The sequence below is a fragment of the Triturus cristatus genome, chromosome 6 (assembly GCF_964204655.1).
Source record: "Triturus cristatus chromosome 6, aTriCri1.1, whole genome shotgun sequence".
In the NCBI taxonomy this organism is placed as follows: Eukaryota; Metazoa; Chordata; class Amphibia; order Caudata; family Salamandridae; genus Triturus; species Triturus cristatus.
In genome coordinates this window covers 712,384,974-712,404,624 of record NC_140589.1, presented here as the reverse complement: position 1 = coordinate 712,404,624, position 19,651 = coordinate 712,384,974, and the positions used below count along the sequence as shown (strand labels likewise).

General features: G+C 46.1%; 1 protein-coding gene across 2 annotated transcripts in view; it reads left to right on the top strand.

Annotated features, from left to right (window-relative positions):
* Positions 1-19,365, top strand: part of ARMC2 (armadillo repeat containing 2) — a 486,620-nt gene extending 467,255 nt beyond the window's left edge. For both annotated transcript variants that reach the window (XM_085611202.1, XM_085611201.1), the window contains exon 18: positions 18,690-19,365. In XM_085611202.1, the coding sequence (XP_085467328.1) occupies positions 18,690-18,844 (155 nt within the window). In that variant the 3' untranslated portion in view covers positions 18,845-19,365. The remainder of the gene's footprint in view (positions 1-18,689) is intronic.
* The last annotated feature ends 286 nt before the right edge of the window (positions 19,366-19,651 follow it).

Below are 19,651 nucleotides of genomic sequence, written 5' to 3'. Positions count from 1 at the left end.
ATAGACGTCCAAACTGGCAGACATGTAGCAGTGACAGAACTATAACTCAGTCATAGACACAATAGTTTACGCTGCAAATGCATCTTAGTAAACCATCAGATGATCATTTGCAACATGTCTGAAAATAAACAAAATCAAAAAGATATATATATATATATATATATATATATCCAGCATAGCGAGACAAAATGTCAGCCTCTGTCTATGTAATCTCAATTTTGGGGTTACATGTCTCCCTTGTCTCGGGTCTCACCCAGGGCTCCATATGGGGCCTGGATTGCAGTTCAGTGGACCGTTCGCCCTGGATAGTAACTCCATTGAAAATAGTGGTACTTGTACCAATGCAGCAATCATGCTATTAGCAGACACCCTGGAGTTACAATATGATTTAAATGGACTACTAAATTGGGTTCTCAGGTTCCACTTTGAGCCAGCATGCTCATGGTAATTACTATCATTTGATTCTGCCTGACTTCCTGACAGCGAGACACAGCATGTATTCACACTCCCAGGTTACTCTAAGATGGCTGACGGATTTCCATGTAATTCTGCAGCCTGGGCGGGGCGTTTTACTTCTCATTTGTTATATCCTGTTTTCATGTCCAGACCAGTTACCCCAGGTACGGTTCCAGATACAGTGTGAGGCTTTCTGCATAGATGTATCATGCACGTATGGATAAACTGTATTTTACCAATGCACAATGTGGTCCAATGATGTAATACTGCTCTAATATGTCTATGCTTGCCATATATCTATCTATCTATATATATATATCCTTCTATCGGGTGGCTCCTTTCTTTTACATGAGCTTTTACACATATTTTTTTTAATTTATTGCTCCATGATATGCACTAGCATTAGGATGTATACATGTGCTTGCATATATGTGTATCCATAATCACACGTTTTTCTGATGCTGTTTATCATAGACAAAAGCCATTGACAAAGCCTAAAGTCGAGACTGTTTGTCTTTGACAATGCTTGTTTTTAAAAAACATTAATTTAATTTATTGATTTTCTTAATACAACCAGCAACAAGACACAGCAATGCTTCATGACAATACACTCAGTTGTCAGTGTGTACAGATGCATTTTAACATCAGCGCGCTTCTAGATGGGCATTGTGAAACACAGGTAACGCACCAAGAGCACCCATATGCATTTGGGTATAGGCAATATCAACAAATATACAAGACCCCTGAGGTGAGAGCTGCCAAAACGCATGATTAACGTAATTTAAACAGCAGGACTATCATGTACAGAACCACCGGTGGGCTCAATGCAACCCTGGACTTGGGACTCGTACTCAACAGCAGTAGCATTTTGCAGATAAGTAGTGTATAATTCCCAAAAATTATTTGGCCTGTTATGTGGAGGGAGTAGTTCACTATAACGTTCAGTCTGCGTGCTACAGTATGTCATGTCCTCTCTCCACTTCGAGATTGTCGGTAAAGGACCCCTAAACCAATTAATCGCAACCCTGTGTTTAGCCATTAGTAGCCCCATGTCTATCAAACGCCTCCCCCCCTTGGGTAGTGGTTTAGAATAACCCAACAGTGCTAGTGCCGGGTCAGGCTCAAGGACTAAATTTGTGATATCACTCAATTCCTTAAACACCTCCACCCAAAAACAACGAAATGCCTGGGCATCCCCAAGCCAGATGGAGGAAGTCAGCCACATCCTCCCTACAGCGATCACATGCTGCACTATCCCGTAACCCATATCTGTGCAGCCTCTCCGGAGTGTAGTATACTCTATTCAAGTATTTAAAGTGCACCAGACGGTGTCAGCCGTTGAGAGAAATACATTTCGTGATTGTACAGCAATAGGTCCACATGTCATCATCTATTGCTATCTCTAGATCACTCTGCCCCGCAAGACGGGCATTCGTAAACTGATGCGCCCTGTGTGCCATGGTTATACTGTATAGTTTGGCAACCACATGTTTCGGGGATGTAGAACCAATAATGTACGTAAAGGTGGACACATCCGGGGGCTCAAGGTATTCATCCCCTAGCAAATCTCTCAGCGCTAAACGGGTTCTCTGAAATTGGAATCTGGTCAGGGCAGTAGGGTGGTGGTCAGCATTACTAAAGTCGTCCCATACCTTGCAAACCCCACCTTTAAACAGGTCCCCGACCAAGTGGGCTCCCAGCGTACCCAGTGCCCTTTTGACTCCCCTTTCATTACATGGGGCTAACCAGGTGCACCAGTCCAGAGGAGTTTTCGGTGAGTATAATATAGCACCTGCCTGCAACTGTAGTAGCTGGTGCCAGGCATTTGCAGTGGAGTTAATTGAGTCAAGGATACATGTCCTACGATCTACATTCTGGAAAAGCATTGCAGGAAGTGGCAGTGGTGCTGCAACCTCTGTTTCTATCCTAAGATGCGGTATATCAGGGGAACCATGTATCCAGTAGTGAACATGTGCACATTGTGCAGTTCTGTAATACAATTCAAAGTCTGGAGCTCCCAGCCCACCCATAGAATAAGGCAAAACTAGGATTTGCCACCTGACACGCGATTGCTTGCCTGCCCACGCTAACCGGATCATCAAAGTCTTAAGGCGATGAAAAAAGGCCTTCGAGAGCACCATAGGGATATTCGTAAATAAGAATAGCAATCTCGGTAACACCACCATTTTCATGATAGATATTCTACCTAGCAACGACAGGGGTAGCTTAATCCATCTCTCCATCTCTTCTTATAATTTACTGAACGCTGTCCCGTAATTTACCCAGAAGACTGTCTCGGAATCCGTGTGGACCCGTATGCCCAAATAGTGCACCACATCCGTGGTCCATACGAGGGGGTAGTCTAATTCAAATTGAGAGGTATTCGGCATAAGAGGAAAGATAATTGACTTGGACCAATTAATGTGGAGTCCCGACAGGCCACCAAATCGCACTACATCCCGGAGTACTGCTGAGAGGTTAGTTTCCGGGTGTCTAACATACAGTAATGCGTCGTCAGCATAAGTGGAGACTATAATTTTATAGTTTGGAAAGCTTATACCCCTGTGTTGGTGATATTCCCTTAGCGCACACGCCAAAGGTTCGGCCACCAAGGCATAAAATAATGGCAACAGGGGGCAACCTTGCCGAGTGCCCCTGGAAATGTGTATAGGGTCTGTGACTATGTTGCCTATTTTGTTTCGGGCTGTAGGTTTACTGTACAAGGTGTTCAACAACTGGAGAAAGACGGGGCCCACTCCCATTCTGGATAAGACATGTGACATGAATGGCCATTCAACAGAGTCGAACGCTTATTCGATGTCTAAAAAGACCGCCGCTGCTGGTGTGTCCGGTTTAATATGTTGCAGGGCGCCAAACACAGTGCGTAGGTTATAGGTGAGGTTCCTACCGGGGACAAATCCCGCCTGCTCCGGGGCTACTAAGAGTGGGACCAGCAGAACTAACCTGTTAGCAAGGATTTTAGCAAACAATTTAGTGTCCACATTTAACACGGACAGTGGACGGTACGAGGCAAAGTCGTCCGAGTCCTTGCCGGGTTTGAGAAGTGCGATTATCACAGCCTCCGACATGGTAGGCGGCATAGTACCTGCAACACATATATCATCGAAAAGCGTAGCAAGATGGGGGAGTAGCAGATCAATAAAAGTTCTATAGAATGCCACTGTGAGGCCATCAGAGCCCGGTGCACTGCCTGCATGCATGGAAGATAAAGCCAGTAATATTTCGTCCCTCTCTATAGGTCTCATAAGAAATTCTCTGTGCATGTCAGACAGCCAAGGCAACTTGATATGCTCTAAATAGTCAATAATATCCGCATCTGTAGCAGCAGCGCGGGTGGCATACAGTGCTGTGTAGTATTGGCGAAATCTATCCGCTACCTCTTTGGTGTCGGACAGTATTGTGCCCTCCGCAGATTTAATCTCTACAGTCTGCTGCGCATCCCTCCGATTCTTAAGCAGCTGTGCCAAAACCCCTCCCGGCCTTTCCCTCTCACCATACATCCTAGCCGTGGCGTATTTGCCCAGAGGTTTAATCTCATCATCTGCCATCTTACTATAGTCTCCCAGTGCCTCTGCAAGTTCCCCTGCCACCTCCTCCTCTGTACTTTGCAGGAGTCGGCTTTCTAGATCTTTGATCTTCTTCTCCCGGCCCTGAAGCCTGTTGCATATGGACCGGAGAACCCCCGAGTGCTTTGCAATAGTGATCCCCCGGATATATACCTTAAAGGTTTCCCAGACAATTTGGTAGTCTTCTACCGAGTCCACATTCTTTTCGAAGAAGAGCTATATAGCTTAAACACTGCATCTAACAGAGTAAGGAGGGAACTGCCAAGTAAATGGGGGTATTCGTCTTTTGGGTGTCTCTAACACTATGAGAACCGGAGAGTGGTTAGAAAGCATGCGTGGCAAATAATCTATACGAGTGTGAATGTTATGATATGCGAAATAGTGCGTGTAACTTCCCGTGTGCGGGTGCTTCCAACGCCAAATTTCGCATAGGTCAAACCTAACCAGAATACTATCCAACTCTCTGGCCGCCACGGTAGTACGCCGTGTAGGGCCCCCCGATCTGTCCAAGTGGGTATCCCGAATCAGTTTAAGATCTCCTCCCCACAGTTGGTAAATACCACCATGACAACCAACCACACGTGCCAGCTCTGAGAAAAATTCCGGATTGTCAAAATTAGGGCCATATATGTTGACCAGCAACAGATCCATGTTCTTCCCTCTACATCTAGTAAGTGCACATCTCCCGACAGTGTCGGTGACTAGTGGTGTGATGGTCAGGGCTGACTTAGGATTGACCCGTGTAAGGACTCCACACGCATGTGTGGTAAATCCCGCAGCATGTACACTCCCCAGTAGGCCCTTACTGCGTAACATAGGGAAAGTAAGCGGGAGATGCGTTTCTTACAAAAATGCTACATCTATATAGTGTCTCTTCAGGTAGGCAAGGACTTTGCGTGTTAGCGTCTTAAGTGTGTCCACCCCCGGGACCTGCCCTTCTTCAGTCATCTGTGTCATAAATTTGCACTAAGTCACCATCGCTGAAAATCATGCAACTGAATAGAACTGTACTGTAGGCGAAGTCAATAATAGCGAGCATACAACATTGCTTGTGTCCCATACCCCAACCTCCCACCACCCACATTAAGGCCCCCCCCCAAAAAAAACAAAGTGCCATTGGAACAAAACATACATACTACACATCTTAAACACTCCCCCCAACTTCCCATACTAGGGTGCAGCAACAACAAACTCCCAACTTAATAACGATACCCATTGGCGTGCGAAGTAATGAACTTACTTACAGTCCAAATAAAGACTCAAATCATTTGCCCACCCCAACACTGCAAATCTGCACACACACCCAAAAAAAAAATTGGCCCGAAAAGCTAACAAATACTTATGAAATATCCGTACCCCATCGTAGCAAATTCAAGTTTCAAGTAGTTCCACAGCCCACACCCTGGCCCAGAGGACTCATTAACCCTATATAGCAATACCCAGTCCCAAAGACACAAGTTTCTTATCTGAGCGGTGTTCAATCTTGTGGTCAGTCCTCCTCATCAAGCGTTTCCCCTGCGGCCTCAGCTCCTGCGGACTTTACCGGACTGCTCCTTTCCTCCCTAGACCAGTCTTTGATCGCTTTCTGCAGGGCCTTAGGGTCCGTGAAAAATAATGATCTGCCTTGATGGTTGACCCGGAGTCTGGCCGGATACAGCATCGCGTAGTCGACGTTCTTTTCTCTCAGCAGTTTTTTGAGTGGGGCGAACTGGCGACGCGCCTCCTGCACCTTCGCTGTAAAATCAGGATACAGGGCGAGCACTGATCCCTCATAGTGTAATGTCTCCTTCTCCCTGGCAACCCTCAGCGCTGCATCCCGATCGTGGTAGTTAAGCAATTTGGCAATGATGGGCCGCGGTGGTACGCCTGCTACCGGCCGTGGACCTAAGGATCGATGCGCCCGCTCGACCACAAACATGGGCGAAAAAGTGTCGCTGCCCAGCAGCTGTATCAGCAGTGCCTCTACGAATTTTTCCATGTTACCGGTGGGTGTTGTTTCTGGCAGGCCCGTGATACGTAGGTTGCGCCTCCGTGACATCGCTTCTAAGTCCTCAGCCTTGTCCTGTAGTGATTGCATCACCCTCTCCATGTGCTTACGGCGTGTCTCCACGTCCGTCTGCGCTTCCTCCACCTCTGTGATCCGACGTTCAGCCATGTCGAGACATTCCGCATGTTTCTCCACTCTTTCGGACATCCTGTCCATGCGGTAGGAGAGGGAGTCAATCTTCGTGCCCAGAACAGTTAGCGAGTTTTGTAGCCCCTTTTCCATCGAGGTCAGCATGGCCTTAATGTTGCTGTGTGTTGTTTCCATGTACCGCTCCTCGCTTGCGTCACGATCGCCTGCCGAGTGCGCACGATCCCTGGGCCGGCGCTGATCAAAGGAGAGTTTCTGCTGCGTTTTGTCTGTCCGGCCCATAGTAGCTGTCAGCTGTAGCAAGCTCCCAGGCAGGAATGGCACTCTGCAGACCGGACAATGTTGCCACAAGGGACCACAGGGTAAGGCGTGCACAGCGGGAACCGTCAGGGAGCCTATCCTGTCTTTAGGACTCCAGCGTCTGCAGAACAGCACAGGGCGTCACTGCACACCGCTCCAAGACCGCCACTCAAAGCGTTGCAATGGAGCCTACTACTCAGCACTGCCCAATTCACCAATAACGAAACAGTCCAAATGTGGGCTATGCACCGCGTTGCGCCCATGCGTAATGGCAGGCAGGCCTGGTGGTACTGACCCACTTGACAGCGAAGTACAAAGAAGGAGCTTGCAGTAGCCAGGTCACTGCCCCGTGCTGGCAAGCAAATACTGTCTGCTCCAATCCACCAGCGATCAAGAGTCCAAATGTGGGCTATGCACCGCGTTGCGCCCAAGCGTGATGGCAGGCAGGCAGGCCTGGTGGTACTGACCCACTTGGCAGCGAAGTACAAAGAAGGAGCTTGCAGTAGCCAGGTTACTGCCCTGTGCTGGCAAGCAAATACTGTCTGCTCCAATCCACCAGCGATCAAATCCAGCGGGGAATTGCCAGGAGTCACAGAGGCATCAGGGGCGCCCAGCACACAAGGGCTATGGCAGAACTCTCTCTGCGCAGTAAGGATCGTGCCCCACGTAACACTGCCCACGGGCCTTTGCAGTGTATCACCTTCAGGGTAGGGCCGACAGCAGAGGTCAACAGCGCGTGTGGAAGAGTGCACCAGACCGAAGCGCCCTGCAGGCTCCTGTCCCCACTCAGCACCCACCTCCTCCGGGCAGTCTCAGCGAGGAGCGGGACGCAGCGGTCGCACCTGAAAACCTCTTACTGCTCTGTATAACATGCTATCCGGCAAGATACTTCTCCTACCAGAGCAGGGGACTGAGTCTCACAGCCTCCTGCGATGTCATACTCTTTCCAGTGCTCCGGCCGCTTCCTTCAGGTGCGCTCACCCAGCCAGCATCAACTTACGGGCGGCCTGAAAATTACAAGAGGCCGGGGATGCGCAGCCCTAGGAACACGTCGCAGCGTCACCGCCGGCTCGGCTCCCACGCTACACCAAAGCAGGGGATGAAGGACCACACAGGTACCGGGTGCTTCCTCCTATTAGGGGCTGCTCATGTTGGGGTAAATAGCGTATGCCAATGTCGGATAATTGCCGAATCTTTTAATGTTATTGCGGAGCTCTTCTGTTAGGCGGCCATCATCGGCGCCGGCAAGCTCCGCCCCCCTGACAATGCTTGTTAAATTTGCAGTATGCACAGCCTGTTCATATATTATGTGTTGCAATTTCAGTTTCTGAAAACTTGCTCCCTACTCTAGGGTTGTATGAGTTGGACGTAAGAGTAATCAATGCACCCACTGACTTCTGGAAATCCTGTTAGTTTGTGGTTTTTTGCATTCACTGCAGTTCATTGTGTAGTTGCAGTTTAGAAGCATAAGTGATGGACTTCTCTTTGTGGCATGGCTCTGCATACTTATGTGAAGTTCCATGTTCTGTTGCTACTGTATTTGGAAGGGGCACCATGGCTAAAAAGTCGATATGAGCCACTGAATTGACCATGTGATGTATTACAGTTTCTCTTTTAAAGGGTGATTGGATTTTTTCATCCCTCTGCAATAACACATGCTACATTGGCATGTCAATAAAGTAGATGAATGTATGGATGTATGTGTATGGGATTTCTATAGCGCAAACCTAGCCAAAAAGCAGCACAGCACTGTGTAGGGTAAAAGACAAGCATATAGTCAACAAGCAATAAGAGAGGTGGCTTGGTTGCGTATTGCTAATGCATTGTAATGTAAAGTTGTTGCCTTAGCTCTCTTGATTATCTCCTGCCTGTTCTGCATGTCACACATTTGTGTTACACCCCATCTTTCCCTTAAATGCTGCAGAGACCATCAGTAATTGCCTTTGAACCATTATTATGAATTTCTCAGCAGCAATCTCCATCATGTCGCTCTGTGTATTGCAGATTGTGATAACTGTGATGGAATTTCAGCCAGGCATAGTGTGGAAGCATTTTAGAATGTTGTTACTCTATCCAGATATTTCAGTCTGTTTAGTTATTGGTCAGTTTTTCCAGCACTGGTATTTACTGATGCACTGCATATATATTAGATTTCCTGATGGGAACACTGGACTTGTGTTGGAATCCTTTGTCTGGTTTTCCAAAACATTTTTGCTTTTAATCCTCCTGTTTTTATGACTTTGTTTTTGCTGGCATTAGGACTCTGCACACTTTACCACTGCTAACATATGCTAGAGTACTGAAACATTGTAACATTGGCTTCCCAAATGGCATCTTTAATGCATGTGTATGTCCCTAGTAAAGTGGTACTACATGTACCTGCAAGACTGATTGTGCCACTCACTTAACTAGCCCTATAAAACATGTCTCAGGCCTACCATTGCAGCCTGTGCGTGCAGTATAAACTGTCATTTACACCTGTCAAAATAAACCTCTCGCCAGGTCAAAACCCTTCCTTTAGATACATATAAATCACACCTAAGGTAGGCCCTAAACATCCTATAGGGCAGTGTGCATTGTATTTAAAAGGTTGGCCATGTTCTTTTAACCTTACCTGTCCTGGTAGTGAAAAAGTCTTCAATTTTTCACCACTTTAAGGCCTACCTCTCCCATAGGATAACAGTGGGTTGCATTATTACATATAATAACTGATAATTTTCAATTGGGAGCAAGTAAGGAAGTCATGTACCCTCTGTAGTGGTGAAGTTGGATTTTATGTCACAATTCTGAAAATGCCACTTTTAGAAAGTTGCCATTTTTTGTCCGAACCAATTAGTGCGTGCAGCCTGTATCCTGGGTCACATAACTTGGTGAGGTTGGCAGTTGGTCTTTGTGTATTACTCCTAGATAGTGAGACAAGGAGGGAATGGGTGTTGTCAGGATGGGCCATCTCTGTCTGGATGATGGGGAGAAGCTGCCACCTACCACACATGTGCACTTCACAAAGACTCTGCCTCAGCACACTCACAGAAGGTTACAGACCAGTCTTTTTGGTCCCCAGCCAAACTGGGGCCAGGACAGGGAGGCAGGATATTCAAGACACCTCAGTAGGAGGAGGACTGTAGAAGCATCTCCCACTTAAAAGTGGGCACCAGGTATAAATATTGGACTCTCAGACCCAACTCTTCAGTACACTTCTCAACCTTTTGAAGACTCAAAAGGACGACTGCCATGCTGCTCTGCTGCAAGAAGGGCTACCCTGCTACCTGAGTGAATAGGACTGGACCTGCATCTTGAACCCATGACCACCAGAGTGACTCAGAGGGCTAGTTGGCTAGCCTCCTGATCAGAGCTTTCGGGAAAGAAAAAGGCTCCAACCATCTTGACTCCTGAACCTGGACTCTGCCTGCTGTGAGTCCTAGCCCAACAGGTGGCTCCCCTCCAATCCTTAATCCTTGAGAGTGGGGATAGAGGTGCTCTGCCAGCCCAGCTGTGGTCTCTACTAGAACCAACGCAGTGCAACACAATCCCACACCTCTCTTTGCAGTGCCTCATCAAAACCAATGAAGTGCGACACAACCATGACACAACCCCGCATTGCAGCCATCACAGCTCATCAGAACCACCGCTGCACGACGCTCCTTGATGCAGACCTTGCAGCTCATCGGAACCACGGTTACATGTCCCATCCTCGAGTCCGACCTCGCATCGCTCCGTGGCACCATCGCTGCGTGGTGCAGCACTTGGCAACCAGGGTTTAAGATACATTTCTCAGAGGGACTAACTTGGTCCCAGTATCCGGCCTGCGCTCCATCACTGTTGGCCTGAACTTGTGACTTTATTCCTGTACAGCGTGACTAGACAACCACAGTTGGGGCTTTGCTCTTTTAAGCACAATTTTTACCTAAACTTGTAAAATTGCATATCTCCAGTTCTACTGATTGGATATGTATTGTTTTGGTGTCAAATAATGTATTACATTTTACTCAATTTTTCTAAATTGGTGCAGGATTTTTCTTGTATTGTGTTTTCCATTTATTACTGTTATGGACGCGTTTGCAAGGGGCTTGACCCTAATCGCCCTTTCTGTGCTACGGAGCCAACGAGAGACCTGCAGTTACTTCCTGAAGGGTCTATTTACAAGGGGCACTCACCACACAACCTTTAGCTCCGCCGTGAGGGAAACGGCCGCACCAACGTGAACTACAGCTCCCAGCCTCATCCGAATGGCGCCGCAGGTGACGTCAGTGGCAGGCGTCACCTGCCTATTTCAACGCTGCACGCCTCCCGCAGCGCGGGACGCGTTTGCAAGGGGCTTGACCCTAATCGCCCTTTCTGTGCTACGGAGCCAACGAGAGACCTGCAGTTACTTCCTGAAGGGTCTATTTACAAGGGGCACTCACCACACAACCTTTAGCTCCGCCGTGAGGGAAACGGCCGCACCAACGTGAACTACAGCTCCCAGCCTCATCCGAGTGGCGCCGCAGGTGACGTCAGTGGCAGGCGTCACCTGCCTATTTCAACGCTGCACGCCTCCCGCATCGCGGGACGCGTTTGCAAGGGGCTTGACCCTAATCGCCCTTTCTGTGCTACGGAGCCAACGAGAGACCTGCAGTTACTTCCTGAAGGGTCTATTTACAAGGGGCACTCACCACACAACCTTTAGCTCCGCCGTGAGGGAAACGGCCGCACCAACGTGAACTACAGCTCCCAGCCTCATCCGAGTGGCGCCGCAGGTGACGTCAGTGGCAGGCGTCACCTGCCTATTTCAACGCTGCACGCCTCCCGCAGCGCGGGACGCGTTTGCAAGGGGCTTGACCCTAATCGCCCTTTCTGTGCTACGGAGCCAACGAGAGACCTGCAGTTACTTCCTGAAGGGTCTATTTACAAGGGGCACTCACCACACAACCTTTAGCTCCGCCGTGAGGGAAACGGCCGCACCAACGTGAACTACAGCTCCCAGCCTCATCCGAGTGGCGCCGCAGGTGACGTCAGTGGCAGGCGTCACCTGCCTATTTCAACGCTGCACGCCTCCCGCAGCGCGGGACGCGTTTGCAAGGGGCTTGACCCTAATCGCCCTTTCTGTGCTACGGAGCCAACGAGAGACCTGCAGTTACTTCCTGAAGGGTCTATTTACAAGGGGCACTCACCACACAACCTTTAGCTCCGCCGTGAGGGAAACGGCCGCACCAACGTGAACTACAGCTCCCAGCCTCATCCGAGTGGCGCCGCAGGTGACGTCAGTGGCAGGCGTCACCTGCCTATTTCAACGCTGCACGCCTCCCGCAGCGCGGGACGCGTTTGCAAGGGGCTTGACCCTAATCGCCCTTTCTGTGCTACGGAGCCAACGAGAGACCTGCAGTTACTTCCTGAAGGGTCTATTTACAAGGGGCACTCACCACACAACCTTTAGCTCCGCCGTGAGGGAAACGGCCGCACCAACGTGAACTACAGCTCCCAGCCTCATCCGAGTGGCGCCGCAGGTGACGTCAGTGGCAGGCGTCACCTGCCTATTTCAACGCTGCACGCCTCCCGCAGCGCGGGACGCGTTTGCAAGGGGCTTGACCCTAATCGCCCTTTCTGTGCTACGGAGCCAACGAGAGACCTGCAGTTACTTCCTGAAGGGTCTATTTACAAGGGGCACTCACCACACAACCTTTAGCTCCGCCGTGAGGGAAACGGCCGCACCAACGTGAACTACAGCTCCCAGCCTCATCCGAGTGGCGCCGCAGGTGACGTCAGTGGCAGGCGTCACCTGCCTATTTCAACGCTGCACGCCTCCCGCAGCGCGGGACGCGCGCGGGCAGCGCCCGGGCAAAGCCCGGGCCAAGGGCGGGCCCGTCCTTGCCCGTCAAAGACCGGACAAGACTGGACTGGGCCATCCCCCTTACCTTCCAAGTAAGAGCAAATAGAGAAGAGTGTTATACCTACGTTCTGTGGTACACCATTGACTGTGATCTTATTGGTATTAGTGTTCCGACCTGGAAATTAAGGTAGTTACTCCTTCGCAGGGTGTCTGTGCAATTCTGAGCTCTGATATACTGACTGGGCCCCTAATACATCGTCGAGACCTTTTATTCTAGACCGATATATATGATATAGTGACAGTTTGGCTTTTTGAACACATTCTTTGGGGTTAACAGCGTTGCTTCATTGACGGGATTGCGATGGGGAAGCGGAAGGCCACCGAACCCATGATTGGGAAAAGGAAATTAGCCAAAACGCATAAACAAGCAAAAACCGTCGTAAATAATTGTACATTGGCTGAGATTGATAACTTAATTGAAGAAGTAGAGTCCATGTTATCTAGCGACAAGGGGGCTAACAACAAAGGTAATAAAATCTCATCGTACTATAGCAAAAAAGAGAAGGTGTCAAGGGCAAAGTCCCTAGAATCCATTGTCGTAGTACATGAACCCCATTGTCCCCCACAGACACAATCTCAACCATTAATCCCCCAATCCCCAATGCAAAGTAGGGGGCTCAACACAAAGCCCTTATCTGGCCCAGAAATTCCTGACACCACGGAGATAGTGATCAGGCACCCAGATAGTCCCATACGAAGAGAGGTCCCCACAGTCGAGTGCTCAAATAGATTTGCACCTCTTTGTGATGATTTAGTGCCTCCCACTGGAATCCCTATTAGAAATAGTGCTGAAACAACTCCCAACCATCTAGACGTGACGGGGACTTATCCCCAGGCACAGCTATCCATTAACTCAGTAACATTGGACACCTATAGCTTGGTGGCAACCCTAAACACCAAACTTGATGGTCTTCAAGAGGAGGTTAGGACAATCAAAAAAATGCTTGAGACCCTAACGTCCCACTTATCGCATCACAAAGGGGTCCCATCCCCAAATACGGGAATAATTGTTGCACCTGAACCCAAACTAGCAGCCAGGACTGGGGGTAGTCAAATGTCAAAAACCCTGCCTAGAGCATCCAATAGCCACCTAGAGCGCCAGAAACTTATACAGTGCAAAAACCTAAACACACAACAACTTCCCGAGATTAATGAGGGTAGAGTACAGCATAATAACAACAAATACCCCAGAAACACCAAGGTAAACCCGAGTAACCACCTTACAGATAGACCCCTGCGTCCATCCTCTTGGAGGGGGACAATGTACAACGAGCAAGAACAAATCCGACACCTCGACCAGGCCAACCACTCTGTATTAAGGGAGGATCCAGAGTTATGTTGTGTATTTCTCACAAATGTCCCAAGACTGAAGGTGGGCACCAGGGAAGACAAGGATTCCCTACTAAACAAAGTAGTCCACTGGATTAGAAAGGAAAGGCAGTGTCTATCCATAATAAGACCTGACCTAAAAAATGTTGAAAGGATCCAACAAGATAAGGGTGACCTAGATGATATTAAGTTAACCTTTCATTCTAAAAATATCGCTGATAACTTAATAACTATGAATCTGAGATCCCATTCCTTTTTTAATTCTAGTATTGGCATTAGACAGAAAAGAACTTGTCTAGTTGGTAGGGACATAGCACCCCATACCATTGGGGGGCTCTCGAACTTAGAAGATCTGGACTGACTGACTCAACAGTGGTCTGGTACCCCGCCAACAAGGGAAAAATCTCCTAAAGCCTTGGCACAACAAATTCCTACTGTACTTTCCCTTGTACCAGAGAATGACACACATTGTGAAAAAACTTGCCCTGAGGGAGGATTAGGTTCTACTGCAGAGGAGGCGGGTAATTTGGTCAACATCTCTGAATTATCATCATACCATACCCAGCCAACTCAACTTGTAGTAGACCGTATCCATCTTACTGATACCTCCCCAAACGCCGTGAAGATGGTATGCTGGAATATAGCCGGCCTAAAAAGGAAATTCCAGGAACCTGACTGGCACGCATACATAGACACCTTTGATCTCTGTCTATTTCAAGAAACGTGGGCCAGGGAACCTCTGCATAAGGCGGGCTATAGAACATTCAGTATAGAGGCACGTCAATCAGCTAGGGGCAGACCATCAGGAGGCCTCCTTATTTGGGTTGCAAATAGTATTAACGCGTCAATAGGGATAATACGCTCAGACACAGAGGACATTTTGGCATTAAGCTTCAAATTTAAAAACAATACGAGGTTATTCTTAGTCAATGTATATATTAGGCCTAGAGACAACTCAAAAGAATCAACGACAGTACAGTTACTGGAAGATGTTTTAGTCCCCTTACTCTCCTCTGGCCCCATCCTAATTGGAGGTGATTTTAACTGCTGTTACGAACCCCTGTCAGGCCTGAAAGAAATTTTTGAAGATGAAGACACTGCAATGGGCATACCCATTTTGGGTATACCCAAACCTTCTAGAACCTCTCAATCTGCATTACAGCTATTGAACTTTACCATAGCAAATGGCCTGAGATCATGTAACGGTAGGACACCTTCGGACCCTCTTGGATCAAACACCTTTTCAAGGGGGTCCGCAACATCCAGGATCGACTATATTATGCTAAGCGCAGCTTATTGGGCCTATGTTAAAGACTTCAAAATAGACGCTAGAAGAGAAAGTGACCACTTCCCACTCTGCCTAGATCTCGCAGAAGTATCTTTTCAAAAACATCTAACGACCCAACTGGGATCTGGCCACGAAATAATCCAGCCCATTGTGAGTAACAACAGAAGGGCGGTGAAATGGCCGTCTATAATGGGGAACACTGAATCACTCACTCATATTTACAATAGTTTCAGTGATCTTATGTCGTTGCATTTAAATGAACCCCCAGGGTCTATTCTGATAACACAGACCCACTTGGAACTGGTAAAAAGAATCGAACCAGATTTGACAAAACCTGGGCTTGCTAAACTAAAAAACCCTCTTAAGGTGATGAAATCTAATCCCTGGTTCGACAACGATTGTGCAGAAAAAAAACAACTTCTAATGAAGGCACTCCACACAAAGGATCCTTTGCTCATTAGAGATGCAAGGAAATTATATAACAAAATCTTGAACGCAGCGCGTAGGAGTTGGGAAGACTTGAGTTGGGGAGAACTACTAAAAGCAGCAAAACTGGGCGATCAATCAGCATTTTGGCGAATTATCGCTAAGAGTAAGAATCCAGGTACCCCGGCTCTTGACCTCAACCTGGACCCAGGCACATGGCATAGACATTTTGCTCATTTATACGCTTCCCAAGTTCCTATGACGGACGGTCATAGCAGTGCCATTGGTAGTCTTATAGCACTAACCACGATTGCCCCATTGTGCTTCACCATCGAAGAAACTAGACTGGCTTTGGACTCAACAAAATCTTCAAAAGCCCCGGATCCTGACAAAATACCAGGTGACCTTTTTAAACATGCACCAGATGTATGGGTTCCATACATCAATTTGTTAAGTAATGCAATTGCAGGAGGCCAGCCAATTCCTGATTCCTGGAAGGGAGCAGAGATTGTCCCAATCTATAAAAAGGGTGGTAGAGACGACCCGGCTAATTACAGGCCTATCAGCTTGTTGGACATACTACAAAAACTCTATGCAAAACAAATTCTGGGAAAATTAAAAGCCTGGATATTTGCAAACAACATCATTTCCACCTATCAAGCAGGCTTTAGGGAACGGACAAGCACCATAGATCAGGTGTTTCGTCTGATAGTAGTAGCCTGGAAATATACCAGGCTAAGAGACGGTCATTTATATGTGGCCTTTATAGACTTAAAGGCCGCTTTCGATTCAATTCCCAGAGAGCTTTTGTGGTCAAATCTGCTCCAACAGGGAGTTCCCAAAAATATCTTAATACAGCTGGTCAGGCTCCATGAGAACAATTACGCTAGAGTACGTTGGGGACAGGCGGGTGAACTCACCGAAGAAATACCAGTCAACAGAGGCGTGCGCCAGGGATGTGTCCTGGCACCGACACTCTTCCTCCTTTATGTCAATGATATGGTGGAGTTCCTCCAAAGATCTAACCACGATTCCCCGAAGCTGGGGGGGAACCATGTCTGTGCTCTAACATTCGCAGACGACACAATATTATTATCGCAAACACCTAAGGGCCTGCAAAACCTCCTGAACTCACTTAACGACTATTGCACTTTAAAAGGTCTGGAGATTAATCCCACAAAGACTAAATATATGTCAATCAGACCCCATAAATGCTTCAAGCACAACCTTAACTTGAATGGAATGAGCTTAGAGTGTGTTCCTAATTTTACTTACCTAGGTGTGAACATTGACTCCAAACTTTCCTGGAATCCACAGATCACCAAATCAAGTACAATTTTAATGCAAAACTCAGTCCTAATTTTAAAAAAACTGCACGCAACCATGTCTAGGGCAATCACCCCAGCACTGGAAGTCTATAGGGCAAGGGCCCAGACTGCTGCCCTATATGGCTCAGAGTTATTGGGGGGGGGGGCCCGCTTAGTGTTTTAACCAAGGGGGAAAACAAGATACTAAGGAGTTTTGCTACACTTCCACAAAACACTCCATTAACCCCCTTCATGATGGACCTAGGCATAAAACGCTTGGGCCATAGAGCTGTGTGGATGTCCCTGTCTTACTGGATAAGAATCTGGATGACAGAGGAACTCTACGTGTACAGACAAGCCTTAATTGAACTTTTGGCCCTAGACACCAACCTTAGTTTTCCATGGTTGGCACACATTCGCAAATGGTTGCTGGACTTGGGTTTGAGCAGATTCTGGGCTAACCCGAATCTGCTCAATTCTGACTCAAAACAGGAAATAAAAAGTATCTACTGGAACTTTATAATGCACAATGTTGTTTTGAATTGTGATGCTGGCCCCCTCACCTCTCAATTTATAATGTTCAAAACAACCCCCTGCTTTGAACAATTTCTGGATGAGATCGAGCCTCAGCTCGCTAAAGTTTTATACCTTAAATTCAGATACAGCACTCTCCAAATTAAGTCTTTCACATCTAAATGGGGGCTTGCCCAGAGCGAGAGAGGGGATGCTGATGACAGGTGCTCCCAATGCAATATAGGGATCAAAGAGGACGTTGCACACATTTTATTTTTTTGCCCTGTGTACAGAGTACCGAGAAATAAATGGATAAAACCGTTGGCCAGGAAATTAGGTGTTGGAAAATACCTTGAAATGCTACGCATCCTAAAAACTGATTCATCAAGACTCATTGTATTTGGTACCAGTAGATTCTTATTGTCAGTTTATTTTATTAGGACTAAAAAGGGACTCAGATTTTAGATTTATTTTATTGAGAAATGTGGAATTTCTTTTTTTTAAATAATTTTAAAATTTGTACTTAGTGTGTACTTAAAGTTTATGTCTGAATGCAATAATTCCTAGCGAAGTCATGTTTACACTTTTTTAAACCATAGAAGCTTAGGACAAAGCACTTTGCACCTTGCACTTTGTTTTTTCTACCTCGCACTCTTCTCTCGATGAAAATTAATTCTGTTTATATATGGATACTTAGCCCACAAGCAAGTAACAAGCATTTTATGTGTCTTTGTTAGGGACTAAACATGTTCCACCATGTATCATTACAGGGCTTTAAATGCTGGTAGGTGTATTTTTATGAAGGATTAGCACCAGCATTGTAAATAGCTTTTATTATATTTTATCTCCTTGTTTGTGTAATGCTTTTATGATTCTGTGAATCGAATAAAGATCTATTGACTGACTGTTAAGTTAAGCCTGACTGCTTTTATGCCAAGCTACCAGAGGGTTAAGCTCAGTTTAATTTGGGGTTTAGTGGTGGTTGTTGCTTGAGTAGGATTTTTCACCCCCTCAACCAGTAACACAATTTCCTACAACTTGGTGTTTAATGTTTCGCTATTTCCAATGTTTTTGTAATAATTTTCAGGCTATAATTGGTGCACTTGCTGTAAGGATCATGATACGGAAACAAAAAGCAATATCGGGTTATCTGTTATCTGTCTAAATTCTAAACAGGTATTTATTTTAAGTGTGAAGTATAAAAGTAACAGAGGTATCAACATAAAAGTGCATGGTTTGCAAAATGTTGGAAAGAAGCTTGCTAGAGTATAATTCATTTCTTTAACCAGTTGGAGTTTAATTACACCAGACACGTATGGTGTAAATCAAATATCTGTAGTTTAGTTACTTATATTTATAAAAATTAAGGAAATCAACATTTTAATATTGTTGTATTCAAATTTCTTTTGTTAGTAAATATACATTGGAAGTAAGTAAACCATAACCAAAAAATACTAACCCTGTCTTGAATTTGCCACCACAGATGATGACGCTGCATTGGATTGCAATTGTGATGAGGATCTTAGAGAATATCACAACATGTGTTGGAGCACAGAATTTAAACCTGTGGCCCTGCAGCTGCTGGACAGGATTCAAAGACATCATACATATCTTGAACCTTTGCCCATTCCTTCCTAATGACAGAATGACCTATTTAAATAAATCAAACTTTTGCAATTGCCTTTTTGTTAAGTTCAGAGATGGCAATGCAAATGTTTCAAAATAAACTAGTAAATTATATTTATGTATGCGTCAGACACTGAAAGATTATTTTGGTATATAAATGCTACATTTACAGATGATTTTAAATATGATTTATACATAACATTGAGGTGTAAAAATATGTATTGCTTGAAATTAAAGAAATTGAATTAAGTAACAAACAAATTCTACTTTTTATACTGTTTCACTAATTTAACACACAATATATCTATGAACACTTGTAACAATGAAACATCAACATGAAAAATGCATTTGACACTTTATTCATCTACTTGTTTGAATGAAAGAAGTGTATCTTGTATAATATATTTTAAAATGTTATGCGTGTTGGTTGTAATAAACATTCCATTACAAGTTGTTTTCTAAGCTCATTTTGATATTTGAAGAGCCTTATTAAACTGATTGAGTGCAAATAAAGTTCATTCTTTTAAATCCTGGTTAAACAGCTGTCAAATGCAGTGATTGATGAATATGAAGACAGATTGTGTGCCAACACTAACCTCCCATTGAATACATTCCTTTTTTGAGGCAGGGTTTTTGCAGAGCTTTTTCTTTGCTTCTTTGTTGAGAGCAACGTTGCTACATGTTTTTTGGTGTGACTCAATATAGGTCTCCTTATTTTGAATACTGTTTCTGGCCACTTTTTTCCAAATGCGTTTGAACATATATTGTTAGTCACAGGCTGCTCTCACTCTAAATACCAGTGACATATGATATTGCAAC